This window comes from Schistocerca serialis, chromosome 12, assembly GCF_023864345.2.
Source record: "Schistocerca serialis cubense isolate TAMUIC-IGC-003099 chromosome 12, iqSchSeri2.2, whole genome shotgun sequence".
Lineage (NCBI taxonomy): Eukaryota > Metazoa > Arthropoda > Insecta > Orthoptera > Acrididae > Schistocerca > Schistocerca serialis.
The window spans coordinates 117129428-117144618 of NC_064649.1; the positions used below are offsets into that span (position 1 = coordinate 117129428).

A 15191-nucleotide genomic window follows, 5' to 3' on the forward strand; every position below is an offset into this window, starting at 1 on the left:
ATGTATCCTCACTAACGGAGGACATTTTGAACATTTCCTGTAACAAAGTGTTTGAAGTCACGCTGGTACGTTCTGTTGCTGTGTGTTTCCATTCCATGATTAATTTGATTTGAAGAGAAGTAATAAAATGAGCTCTAACATGGAAAGTAAGCGTTTCTGGACACCTGTCCACATAACATATTTTCTTTCTTTGTGTGTGAGGAATGTTTCCTGAAAGTTTGACCGTACCTTCTTGTAACACCGTGTATACTTATGGTGCAGTGCTGAAAGTGGAGAGTAACTCTTTTTAAACCGTTGAAAAGTAGCAAAGGTCTCTCTCTCACACACACACACAGACATCAATTTACATCTCTTCAGTGCAGGATGCCTGAATGTTTGTAATATGTGATGATAACTTGATATGTTTTGTGTGCTTCAAAACTCTGAACAAAATGAAAAAAATTCAGTCTACGATGACATTACAATACCTTCAGTGCAGACAATTATGCACAATTGCAAAGTGAACAGTGAAAAATGGAGGTGCCAAAATTAAAGGAAGTGCAGTTAAGCGATGTGACAGAAATAAGTATTTGTCATACAGTAGCAGAGAAATAAATACCTGAGTAACTTTCCTCATTTTCACTATGAAGATTTTTTTTCCCCCTAGAGGAACATTCAACAAATGAATCTGCAAGTTGAGCAAGTTACCATATATTATATATATGACTTACAGAAATACAGTGTGACACTTGTGTGGTAAGTTTCATAACAAATTTAGTCTTGCCATCTTATTTTCTTATTATAAGTCTGTAGCTGCAATTATGTTGATGAATCGATCTATATACTCGTGCGAGCAACTTTTTTCTACAATGAAGAGAATGAAATAGACCCATAGGAGCTCACTGACTTCAACTTAAAAGTTTGTCTTCGAAATAGCAGTGTTCAACAAGTTGTGTGATATTGATTCTTTAGTGAATGGCAAAATAAGTAATATTGATTGACATCCTGTGTTTCTGTGTTTAATGTTTACATTAAATGTTAACAAAATATGTTGGTCAATTTAAATTTCCTGTTGGAACGACATTCATCATGAGGCTGCTCAGATAAGAAATATCATGTCTCGTACATAGTTGCCCCAATTTCTTCGCTTCATCAAAATATTAAGAAATGTTTCACTACAGGTCATTGTCATTTCTCACTAATACAACTGTCTTAGAAAATAAGTTTGCCACGAAACACATTAATGAGCCATCATGAAACAATGCATATCTCTGGAACATAACATTATTGGCCACAGAACAAGACTCATCGCAAAGCTATCCTCCGTCCCCTATCTTCAGCTCACTCAACCTTTCCTCATGTCATATCACCATCAGTTAGCTGGTTGTTTACTGCTGTGCTGTGTACACGAGCCGGCTCACACGAGCAGATGTGCATAAAATAATCATGGAGGATTGCCGACTGAAAGTGTGGGACATTGCTGCTGAGTAAGGATGTCATCTAAACAGGCACATCACATCTTAACAATGGAATCGGATATGAGAAAATTATCTACTAGATGGGTGCTGCGATTCTTAATGCAGGATCAGTATGCAAATGTATGAACCGTGTTTGACACATTTTTTGGAGCAACCAGCAAGCCTTCTTGCACCAGTAGGTGAAACTTGGGCTCACTGCTATACCCCAGAAAAAGAAACAACAGTCAAAGCAGTGGAAGTATGTTGATTCATCAATATGGTCAGTCATAAAGGTCGCAGGTCAGTTTTTTGGGATGTGAAAAAGATTTTGCTGCTAAAGTATCTTCCCATCGGTGAAAGAATTAATGGGACATTGTTATGCTAACCTCCTGGACCAACTACGCCAAAAGATACATGGAAAAGGGCAAGGTTTAAAAAGGAAGTAAGTTATCCTTCATCAAGACAGTGCTTGCCCACACCCAAGTGCCATTACTGTGGCAGATATATGTGAACTAAGATAGAAATTGGTGCCACACCCATCATATTCGCCCGATTTGACTCCGTCAGACTTTCATCTCTCCCCCGAACTCAAAATTTTTCTCATGGGATGGAAATTCTCTTTGAACATAGAACTGACAGCAGAAGAAGAGTATTTTGTGGGCCTAGAGGAATCTAATTTTTGAGATGAGATAGTGACATTGGAACATCGCTAGATCTAGTGCATTAGTATACAGAAAGACTACATTGAAAAATAAAAAAAGTTTCTATTGAATTCAGAGAACTTCTCATGTTATTTTTATAATAATCGTAGAGCTCAACAGTTGCGTAAGTGGTTGCAATGCCGTGAATCCTCAGTTATTCTTGCAAGCTCGTGTACTTGTTCCCCTTCCAACACTGGTAGAGTCTACTTATACCTGACAAGACTCAAGAAACGGGTTTACGTCCATAAATGGGCAGTGCTATAGACTTGAGAGTCGAGTCTCAAAAGAGTTCGTGGATCTCTAATGATCTCTATTGGGTAGCAGCTTGTAACAAAAGTGAAAACTGATGTGATAGTCAACAGAAGTAGGGTTTCTGAAATGAAGTGAATGGTTTGATAGGAGTCAAATCAAGATGTGAAATGTTATTAAATCAAGATGTGAAATGGTATTGGTGAAAACTTACTGTATCATTCATTTCTTTTCAATGAATCTTCACTGCAATATACCCCTAATGGCACGCAAGACAGAGTCCTCCACTGACTTGATTCTCCCAGTGGTGCATTTCCCACACACCTCGTGTGAGAACCTGTGGTTGCAGGGTTTAGTAATCATGGGTGGAAACATCAGCAACAGTGAAAGCCTGGGTCAGGGCGGAAGGTGTGCACAGATAGTCTCACTGTTAAGGCAACTGCTCGTGAAAAGCGGGGGATATAGGTTTGAGTCGTAGGCTGGCATAAACTTTCATTTTTAGGATTCTGTACCTCAGTCGGAAAAAACGGAACCTTACAAGATCGCTTTGTTGTCTTGTCTGTCCTGTCAAACTGTTAAGACCCCCTTTCCACAGGAACAAGTAGATGTATCAAATGTACATGCCTGAGTCAAATTGCAATGTGTCTCATTATAACTACATTCAGTCAGCATGACTACTTACGACGCACTGATGGTAGCTGCATTGTCAGTTGGAATGTAGATCTGAAATGCAATAAAAAAACACGCAGATGTTATGACTGATGTTGGCCTTCTTTCTGTCCTAAATTGAAACATACGTCACATACTGAGGTCTATGGTCTGTTGGTAGCGTCAAAAAGCCAAAGCTTCTAAGTCAGTGCAACCAAAAGATATGGCCATATATGTTGTGTAGTTTGACATTCACAGATTCACTCATCAAAATCCATAGGGTACTTCCCTCTTCCTAGTAGCATCAATGAAATTTGACGAGAATCAAGTTTCACTGTTCAAGTAAAGGAAAATGAAAATTGTTAATTTGTAATAATGTCACACGATTTTTTCTCTCTCTCCCTGACTGTCTTCTGTTTGATAAGAGCCCTTTTTCTCAGGAATAGCTAGAGGTAATGAGATGAAATTTATGTCGGGTACTAAGTTCTATGGTCCCTTGGCAATGTAAATAATTTAAGCTTCTTGGTCAATGCAGTCAAAAGATACAGTCATATACATTATGTATTATGATACTCGCAAACTCACTAATCAAAACACATATAAAGACATTTTGAAAAGTAACGCTTTCCGCACAGTCCCAACTTGGCCTGATCCCATTTTCATCTGTTTCCAAAACTTAAAGTACCCCTTGAGGAGTTCACTTAGATAGTGATGAAGCAAACACAAGCAGAGGTGAGGTTGTGGCTCCATTAACAAAGTCAAACATTCTACAGTGACAGTATCATCAAACTGGTCCCTCATTAGAATAAATATATTCATCACTAGGGTGACTGTGTTGAGAAATAAACATGTAGACATGAAGGATAATGATGTTGAATGTTAATGAAGTGTGTTTTATTTAAAAAGTTTTAAAGAGTCTTTACATAAAACTTTTGGAGGCATTAATTTTAGCTCACTGTTGTAGGTGAACTATCTACATTCATGTCAGGCATGTTAGTCTAGCAGTAAAGCATGTGCATACAAACCAAGAGATCACAGGATCAAATCTTGGTCAGACCACAGATTTTTCAGTCTTTGTTTTAACCTACCCTGTACCTTGGAATGATGTGAGGAGTCACCAGAAACAGCAGGTAGTTCAGATTCCACATTAAACTGTAGGTCCTCATTCCCTGTGTAACTGGGATGTGTTAGGGACATGCAACACAAGGAAATGGCTTCCAGTAGAAAGACTTGGACCGGGCCGTTGAACCACACAATATTATTATTATTTATACACACAATTAATTTTGCATGCACCCCTCAGTGTATGCATCCTGCTCACACTTGTCTGGTTTATCACCTTATTATTGATGTTTTAGTGTTGGGTTATTACTTCCTTTATACACTCTGGCTTGCCTGTTCACCACTAAGCTGTGTTTCATCATTGAAAATTTTGTATTTTACGGACAGGTGGCAGATCGAACGCTCCCAAGGCAAGTGTATTTGAAGATGATGTAGCAGCATTTAAGGAGGAGGACACGCCTGTGGAGTTTTCGAGAGCAACGAGTCTCTCGTCACTGACCATTGATGATGAGCCAAAGATCTCAAATGATACTCTTTTGAAGGTAAGGAACATTTTCTTTCAACTGTGTAGTTTTTTATGTAAGTGGAAATAGGTTGGTGGTGACATTTAAATAGAACTATGTAACATCTAGAAAGAAAGAGAGAACAGGTAATTATCATTACTGAGTTCAGCGCAAAGAGATTGTGTGCAGTTGACAAAGTGGAGATGATGATATACGCGTCAAACCAGTAAATAATGACAGTATTTGGAATAAGAATAGTCGTTGGGGTAAGGGTATTTGTGGGAATGAAGAAAAAATATCTTTAAAAATTAACTGAACAACGTGATGCATCCTTGTATATACCTTTCCACGCACATAAGTTTAAACACAATTGGTTTACAGTAAGCATGTTAGGCAGTAGTAGAAGTAGGTAAATCACAATTCAAGGTGACAGTGACATATATGTTTGTCGTTTCTGAGAGCATATTCTTTTAGAAAAGTCAACGTGTACGACAGGTAGGAATAATAGACTACTGCAGTGATCACAGTTATTGTCTATGAAAATGCTGTATACAAATTATCATGTTAATAAGTACTTTAAAACAAATGAAATGCTATTCATAATGAATATGAAGCTGGACATCCGTGATGCCCTTTTACCTGTAGTAGTTAAAAGTCTCTTTTATGTTAAAATTTTTCACAAATAGTAAGTTTCAGTGCAAAATGCCTGTTGAGACCAAATGAGAACTAATAATGGATTTGACTCGCAAGCATAGCTTGCGTCAGGTGGAAGTTACACAACATTAATTTATGTATTCGTTTGTTTATATACATCTCATATTTGTTAAATAACTTGTACAGCGATAAATATATGGAACCTGCAAGTATTGAAGTATTAATATTGTCATGTCCTAAGCATTACATTAACTGGGAACAGACATCGATAATCCGATAAATGTGCTGAAATTGTGATATAAAGTGGCCGAGCCCACTATTGCAGTGTGAATACCGTGAAGTATGGCTTTCATGGAAGGTTCCATTTTTATATGCTGGAAGAAGTTTAGAAATGTTTATATCATAGTAGCATATTCCAACTACCTTGCCACGCAGTTTTAGCTCTTATCTCGGATACTTTCACGGAAGTTTCAGTACTAACCTTAACAAGTGTTGAGCACTGTACTAGTCTTTTGAATGGTTTTTTAAAAAAGTATATCATTCCAGTAAAGAAAATAATACTAGTGTCAGTATAGCTGTTGATACAACAGTTATGAGCTTTGACCATTCACCGAGTGAGGTGGTGCAGTGGTTAGCACACTGGACTCGCATTCGGGAGGACGACGGTTCAATCCCATCTCCGGCCATCCTGATTTAGGTTTTCCGTGATTTCCCTAAATAGTTTCAGGCAAATGCCGGGATGGTTCCTTTGAAAGGGCACGGCCAATTTCCTTCCCAATCCTTCCCTAACCCGAGCTTGCGCTCCGTCTCTAATGACCTCGTTGTCAACGGGACGTTAAACACTAACCACCACCACCACCACCTTTGACCATGCATACATTAGCAGTGACTTCTGAAAGACCATTCATTCTCTTTCGATTAGAGACATCTCATAGCACAGTGCACCTTCCATTTCACACAGTTGACGACAGCAAAGCATTGTGGGACAGACTCCACAAGATACTGATTGCATTATACAGCAGTCCTAATCCACAAGTTCATGACCCCATGGTGACTGGTCAGAGCTGCATGTACACAGCTTGCTCAGTAGTACCTCAGAGGTGCTCAGTAGAAATGAAATCATTGCAGGGACTCTGTTACATTCCATTTTGACATATTACAAGAGAATACTTTTCGCTCTCCACCTCAACAATGCCCTGTTGGCAAGTGAGATGTAACACCTTACATCATTTTAAGCATACTCATTCCTTTCAAATGGAAATCTTGGATTAAAAGTGTTCTGGGACAGTGCAGCATATCTGTAAAGTAAATAGCAGACAAGTGCAATCAATCCCTGGAGTATTGTCTTTATCGAGTAGGCATGGCAACAGACAGTGTGGTGGTAGAGTTGTAATACATCAGTATAGCTCATAAAAAGTGTAACTGTGGGGGAACAGAAATTTTGTGTAGCTAAATTTGGTATTTTTCTCTTAAATAGAGATGAAAAGTTAACTGTACCCTCGTCGTCATTTATCAGTGAGTAATCATGTTGTTTATTAACAATGCGTTTTAGACAGTGCACTTTAAACAATGCACCCTCACATTTCATATTTTTATACATATAATATTTTCTGTTAGTAAAATTATTGGTTAGTGTTGTATTATAATTGGTTTGAGGTACTACTTTTGTGATGTGGGACAGTTGGAGTTTTTCGGCAGATGCCTTTACATCAAAACAAGTATATCATGCAGCTTCCAACTCCACACAGCCCCTCAGAAGAAGATAAGTGAATATTCTTCAAGGAAAAACATTCATTAACAATGCATATCAAAAAAGTTCTCTGAAAATCTGTAAATCATTTTCATGTCAATTTGATATTCACAATGAAAGCACTATAATGTATGTTCACGCAGTAAATGTACATGGATACACAGTGCAGTGGAAACTTATTTAAAGTACGCTAAAGAAAAAGTAAATAATTAATATGTTAAAACAGTATATACTTCAAGAATATCTTTAGGAAAAGTACAGATTGCTACTCACCATAAAGGTGAGACGTTGAGTTGTAGACAGCACAATGAAAAGACTGTTACATAGCGAGCTTTTGGTCAAAGCTTTCTTCAGAAAAGAAAACACACAGACATTCACCCAAGCAAACACATCTCATGCATACAACACTGCTCTTTTAGGCTGCCCGAGGTAGGGGGGATCGTGCATGCGTGAGGTGTGAATGTGCATGTGTTTTTTTTAAGAAGGCTTTGCCCAAAAGCTCACTGTGTAGCAGTCTTTTCATTGTGCTGTCTGTGACTCAATGTGCCATCTTTATGGTGACTAGCATTCTAACCTTTCCTAATATTCCAACCTAGAGTTTTCATTGTTCAAGAATATTTTTTATGGTTTTGCCAACCAGAGCTCTAGAGGGTATGGGCCATCCAAAAATGTAGTAAAGACATGTAGTAAATATTTTCTTCATTCATTAGTTTCATGTTGGTTTTTAATTCTCAGTGTGAACTTTATTTCTTTCAGAGTCATATTTCACACCAGGGTGTCACCACATGGTAGGGTACTGAGGTGACAAAATTTGAAACGTATTCGTGGGAGTATATTTCATTTCAGCATATTAATTATTTACTTTTTCTCTTGCGCATTTTAAATAAGTTTTACTAAATTGTACATTGGTGTGCATTTATTGTGCGATCATATATATTAGTATTTTTAGTGTGGCTATCGAATTGACATTAAAATGATTTGTAAATTTTTACCGAATGCATTTATATATGTTGTTGATGAATATTCTCCCTCGAAAATATTGACATTGCTCATTCTGAGGTAAAGGTGTCTACTGGCAAACTCAAACCACCACACACCACCGAAGGAGTACCTCAAACAAATAACATAATAACATAAACCAGTATTTGTACTAACACACAATATTATTTGTCTAAAAATAAGAAATGCAATAGTGTATTGTTTAAATTGTATTGACTTTAACGTAATATTAATAAACAACCTGATTACTCATTTATATACAATGACTGTAAAGGGAAACATCGTGAATTTAACTGTACAACACTTCTGTACTCTCACGTAAGAGAAATTGCATAGGAGTCCTCGAAAGAGAGATGACATAGTTCCTGCAAAACCCAGGGGTTTGAGTAACTGGCCCTTCCTTCCTAATCTTTCTCAACCTGTCACTGTCTCCTCCTTGAGGAGGAACTAATAGTTGTGCTTTTATGTCTGTCTGTCAACAGTACTTAACATTTCTCCTCCTGAAAGTAATTACTGTCCAGCGATTCAATCTCAGAATATAAATGATTACAGTTGTCTCAACATGTAGGTTGCAGTTGGTCTATTTAAGGGTGCAAAATGTTATTTATACTTTGGTTTTGGTTGGTAGCAGTTTTAGTGAGCAGAAAGACGTGATTAAATTTTTTTGTAAAGTTGAAGGCCACTTTGTCCTTTTCCCTAGCTTTCCAAATATTGATACTGTACCATTTCATCTACTATTTCTTAACAGAACTATTTCTCACTCTTTTCTCCGGATGTCACCGCCGTAATTCTCCCACCACAGGAAGTTCGTACGACACCCAGGCAGTCCCCGTCGCTGCAGGTGACGTCCGAAGAGGACGGCACGGAGAAGCAGGACCGCGAGAAGGGCACGGAGTGCGGCGAGCTGCCTCCTGTCAGCGAGGGCGAGGAGGAGGCGGACGAGGATATGCTCAACGCCTGCATCAGCGTGGGGATGCCCGGCACGGGCAGGTCGGTACCTTACTGCATTCGCCTGTCGTAATTTGTGAAATCTCTTACGCGTGCAATCTGGTAAGGTATCTGGAACTACATTGCATCTCAACGCTTTGAGCTGCAGACACAAAGGCAGGCCCCTTCTGGCATTTAACCTGTGTAGTGGTGATACATAGCTTAAGTAGCAAGAACAAATAGTGTATGTGCAAATTTTTTGGGAATGTACATTTGCACTGCAAAAATGAAGGTTTCAGTGGGAGTCGAACTCTAGCCTCGTATACTTTCATCTTACAAAGATCGAACGCTAACCACGTGACCACCGTGAACTCTGCTGTCTGGCTCCTATGTACAGACACATCAGTTAGATAATAGTCGCATAAAACTTCTCTTACGATTTTCTCAAAATTGCCAGAGTAGTGCATGTTACTACTTGCACATTATGTTGTTTTGATGGCCTACTAAAAGTGTATTAAGTTTCAAGCAAATCTGTGATCCCAGTGTCGTGGCCTCCCGTTGTCAGTGTGTGTAGTACATTGTACGCGTGACCTGTTTGTAGTGACAAACATTTCTGTATAATTTCTCTGGTTCTGAGACTAGTTCAGTTTTCCTGAGATTTTCCAGCTAATTATGTGAGAAGGAGTGATAAGTTGCAGCTTTGAGTAACTCCAGGGTGTATACGACCCAGGAGATCCGGGAAAAACCTGGGAATTTTTTCATACGGGACAAAACCGGGAAAAACCCAGGAATCTTTTAGAATTCCGGGATTTTTTTGTTTTAGTTTTCAGTTAAATTTGTCATTTTGACTGGTAAGAAATAACATTGAAACAAAGGATATTACTGTATCCCGCTATTGCAGAATAATACTGCAGCAATAAAACATGAATGAGAGAAAGAAACTAAAAAAAACTTTAGTTGCGAAGAAAATGTGCCATTTACAACAACAAAGCACAGTGCTCATGCAAGTATCTGCCAGCAGCAAAATGTGTCAGAGGCTTTGGGAAGACTATGCAATGCTTCATAACAACAAATTGCCTCCAATGAGCATGATGTCACAACTGTTTACATTAGATTCGTGTGAACAGTTGCGTCGCGTGTGTGTAGTACATTCTCCCACTTATGGCTACTAAAGTGTGTCTGTTAGCTATATAAGCAGTAGCAGCAAGATGCTATTCGGAAAAATTTTACTGTCGCGCGCAATCTGCCATATTCACTAGGAGCGGGGTATCTACCCCAGGTGGCAATTTGAGTCAAGCATTAATCGCCTTGCAGAACAATGAAGTTATTTTTGTCTATTTCTAAAGAAAAGTGGTTTTTATTAATCTTTTCCGCTGAGGCAGTCAATTTATTTGTAACGAAATGCTTAATTCCACACTATAGGCTAGTTTCAACTGTTCTCTGCATTTCAAAAGAGCATGTTTTCGTCTTCTTGCAAGTATGGCATTATGCCATAATAAGGAACCAAAAATAAAATAATACACTACTGGTATTCCAAGAAAATTTACAACCGAATCTGGATGTACGAATGTGCACTTTAAACCGAATTATGCATATTATTATGGTTCACGAAATTCTGATGCTCTTGGAATATCCTCTGATGTCTTGTTTCTTTTATGATGTAACGTAAGATCTTTCAGTGTTTTACACGTATGAACATACGGGCTTCTTGCGTCATCGTAGCTGCGCAAGCGGTGTGACGCCTGTAATTGGCGCTCTCTGGCAACTGCTGAAACGAACCTCTTTCTAACAGTTTGTGGGAAAACATTGCGAATGATTGACTGAAAAGCGTTACTTTCAAAGTAAATTTCCTTTTACCCAAGATGAACTATGTGCGATGAATTTCTTTAATCACAGAGCGTTTGACTCTCATTTAAAAATCAACTCTTTGAGGATGACCATTTAGAAAAATTTTGAGCCCAGATCATCATACATTTATGTCGTTATTAAAAATTTTACTGGCACATTTGTGTGATGTATCTTAAAGTGTAACACGCGCAAAGAAGATCAATGTTATACGTGAAAGTTAAGCTTCTCGTGCAGCTTATTAATTGTTGATACCAATATTGTATGTGAAAGCTTTGCTTTTCTTGTAGCAACACTATGTATATTAATTTAAACCATTAACTTTTCCTGTTTGTGTGTACGCACTACTTAACAGTGATAATGCTATTGGTTGACATGACGTGTCCTTTGCTTTGAACATCTGCTGTATCGGTTGGCGAGATCACGTGACATGAACTACGACTGGCTTACAAAAGCGCGTTGCAATCTCTATAAATTGATAAGTTTTAGTTCCGAGGAAAAGTATACTGTCACTTAACACGGAAAAAGTGTATTTTCACCCAGGAGAAAGTGTATTTTTAACCAGGAGAAATCCGAGAATTTTTTTTCCTTGTCCACGTATACAACCTGAACTCTCATTTTAATACACGAACTTAAAGAGTGCTTCTTATCGTTACCTGTGACCCCTCAATATTCGTAAGTAATTTAAATCAGTATTCCACCTGTATAGTTTACCAAAGAATCGACATATTTTTAAATACTGAAACACTCCATATTTTTTGCAACGTGCAAAGTGTTGTGTATTATTAATCTATTTTCTCTGCATGCTTCTTGTGAAATCAGCCTGAGTCATCTACTACACCTTCATCTCTTGTTTATATTCAGACAAGTGGAGGAAGGTTTTGAAGTCTCCATGCTTAGTAGTAATTTGTTGTCAAAACTTGACTTATTTATAGAAATCAGAGTGAATTGAGAATTGAACATGTAGTTATCCTCTGTAGAATCTGTCTACAGAAAGTAAGTGCACAATAACACTATTACCAGAAAGCTCATATCGACACTGTACGGGTGACTGTGGAGTATGAATGCAGCTGATGTGATTCCTGAAATAACACAAAGATAACACTGTGCCAATATTAGTCTTATTTGTCAGAAATCAAGTACTATCTGTGGAAAGTAACTATCCGACACGGCCGCTCTGGAAAGCTGTCAAGTTCTAAAAGCACGATAACTGTTCGTATACGATCTCTCTCTCTCATTCTCGCCACTTAAAAGGTTTGGCTACATCTGAAAAAATTCTGACCTGTCAACGGTTTCACAATCTCATACAGGTACAGGTGGCTGCCGTGCATTGTTTCAGCTGGATCGTACAACATAAGAATAAAAATGTCATATCTTCAGTATATTGTATCTCAGTAATGGTGTTGAGTGTGTTAAGAAGTACCTCAACAAATGCCATTCCTGACCCTATAAATTAGCGAAGTTCATCTCCGTGCAGTCAGACTTCGTTTACGTTGCTCATCACAAAGTTCTGCCTAGCCATAACTCTTCAGGCAATGTCACAGGACGATGATGAAATTTTACTACAGTAGTCAATAGTTCTGAATTTCACAGGCACCGAACATACTGCTTGACACTAGCTAAGGAACAACTGCCAACAGCTACGGAACAACCGACAATTACTTCAGAGCACCCAACCGATGACAGTAAAAGGGTAAAGGGTGGGATGTGTTAACTGCATTCAACAGTTCAACAAGTACAGTGTTTGACAAAGGTGGTTGTCGAACCAATTAGTGTGACATTCCATGTGGTTCAGCAACATGTCTATGAGACATTAGTTGGTACTTACGATTGTGGATGAGCAGTTGGACAACTTGAAGCCAGTCAAGGTATTACTGCCATGACCACAATAATGTGCATGTCCAAAAATGTCATCTCACAGTTAAGACAGGCCACTGACGGTGTAAATGCTATGCGGAAGCACACCAGTGGTCATAGATGTACCACCACACCGCAAGAGAATAGATATGGAGCCCTAATGGCAAAAGGGAACAGAAGGCTCACTCCTAGGTAAATCACGGCAGATCTTGCAGCTGCTGCCAAAACTATTTCACGGCTATTACATCAGGCTCATTTGTACACTCAGAAGCCTTTGAATGCATCCCGATTCAACCACGCTGTTGTCGAGAATGAGTTTGCAGGTGTAAGGAGCATGTAGGTTTGGTCAGCAACAGTGCTCCAGAGTGATATTTCTGCAGTGAATTCTGCTTCACTGTGGCAAGTGATCCTGGACGCCAGTTAATGTGAAGAGAGGGGAACACACTACACGACAGAGAATGTTTGTGAGTGTCATCGGTATGTCTTAGACATTATGGTGTGGACAGGCATTATGCACAATGGCGAAACACTGCTGCATATCTTTGCACAAAGTACTGTTAGAGCAGAGTATTATTGCAGTGTATTATTGCAGTGATATTCTTCTGGATCGTGTCCTTCTGTTAACGGGTCCTGTAGGCCCCAACTTTCTGTTTGTGGGTGACAGTGCCCACCTGCCCAGGACTGCTGAGGTGCGAGGCACACTGGAAAACGAAGATATTGAACGTCTGGAATGACCTGCGTATTCTCTGGACCTAAACGCTATAGAGCATAAGTGATATGCTCTTAGCAGACGTTCTTCTCAGTGAACACCGCCCTCCCAAACCGTGCAAGAACTGAAAACCGTCTCGACAGAGGAATGTGGCAGTATCCCCCAAGGACTCGACAGTTTGGTAGCCAGCATGAATAACAGGTGCAAAATTTGTATTAGTGCCTGAGGAGGGCATATTCAGTACTGAGAGTCCAATATAATCCTTCATGTAGGGAGTCTTGCCTGTGTCAAACATTAACATATGTATTATTTAATTGAATAGATCAAAAAATTCACCAAGCGGCGGCAGAACACACACATAAAAGGCTGCAGGATTGGCGAGCTTTCGGAGTCTGTGGCTTTTTCTTCAGGCAGAAGGGTTGAAGGGGAACGAAGAAGGGTGAAGAAAAAGGACTAGAGAGGTCTGGAAAAGGGGCACATTTTGGGAAAGCCACCCAGCACTGTGGGCCAGGGAAGACTTACTGTAAGGAATGCGAAGGAAGGACTGATTGTTGGGGACTGCATCGTACAACATTTGAAAACCTGAGAGCTTAAAGGTGGAAGGCAGGGTAATATCCAAGACAGAGATTACTACTAAATCATGATGCACAAGTTAATAAGAGTGAGAAGCTAAGTGCAATGTACATAACAGAGGTGGGAGGGGGCAGTAAAATAGACAGGAAATACAACGAAAGATGTAGAAAACTATAACAGAGTGGTGCAAAGAGTAGTTACGGTAACCACGTAGCTTCTTACTCTTATTAACTTGTGCACAATCTTTTAGTAGTAATCTCTGTCTTTGCATATTACCCTGTCTTCCACCTTTAAGCTCTCAGGTTCTCAAATCTCGTCCGATCAGTCCCCAACAATCAGTTCCTCCTTCCCATCCTGTATGGTAAGTCTCCCCTGCCAACGGCTCTGGGTGACTTTCCCAAAATCTGCCCCTTTTCCTATACCTCTCCAGTCCTTTTCCTTCACGCTTCTTCCTTCCCCTTTAACCCCTCTGCCTGAAGGAGCCGCTGGCTCTGAAAGCTTGCCATTCACAGCAGTCTATTTTGTGTGTGTTCTGCCGCTGCTTGGTGAGTAGATTTTTTATCTATCCATTTAAATAATTTTATGAGTAATTGATTGTTTTCATTGTTATATACATATGTATGTGTGTTATCCTGCTTTCCATTTTAGTGAAGTCTGTACCCTTTTCTTTTATAAGTATACCACCACCCTTGTTACGTACGTAACAGGTTTCAGATCGCCCGTCATTACTTGTGATTATTTCTGTCTGACAATGTACCTCTTCCTTAGTTTCACCTGAGACTTCTCGCCATTGCAGGCAGCGCCACTACGACAGGCTGGGCCACCGTTCGGCCGGCCACGCGAACCGGAGCCCGGGCCGCCCCAGCGGCATTCCACTCAAGGTGGGAGCCGGCCCTCGCAGGCATGCCAAAGTGGTGGCTGCGCCCCAGCCGCAAAACAACTACGTAGAGGTTTGTGCTGCACTCTTCTTTACTGTGCATTTGATTTACTGCTTTTACATGTCTTCGAGAAAGTTAGTTACTGAAATTAGAACACAGTGAGCAAACATTCATTACACAAAAATACCATTCCAGAACGAGATTTTCACTCTGCAGTGGAGTGTGTGCTGATATGAAACTTCCTGGCAGGTTAAAACTGTGTGCCGGGCCGAGACTCGAACTCGGGACCTTTGCCTTTCGCGGGCAAGTGCTCTACTGACTGAGCTACCCAAGCACGTCTCACGCCCCGTCCTCACAGCTTTACTTCTGCCAATACCTCGTCTGTGAGGACGGGGCATGA

General features: G+C 39.7%; 1 protein-coding gene across 1 annotated transcript in view; it reads left to right on the plus strand.

Moving 5' to 3' along the window:
* The window catches only part of LOC126427981 (uncharacterized), a 724905-nt gene that overhangs the window by 607167 nt on the left and 102547 nt on the right, over positions 1-15191 (plus strand). Inside the window, exons 24-26 of the mRNA XM_050089866.1 lie at positions 4484-4638; positions 8805-8992; positions 14710-14863. Coding sequence (XP_049945823.1) covers positions 4484-4638; positions 8805-8992; positions 14710-14863 — 497 coding nt within the window. The remainder of the gene's footprint in view (positions 1-4483; positions 4639-8804; positions 8993-14709; positions 14864-15191) is intronic.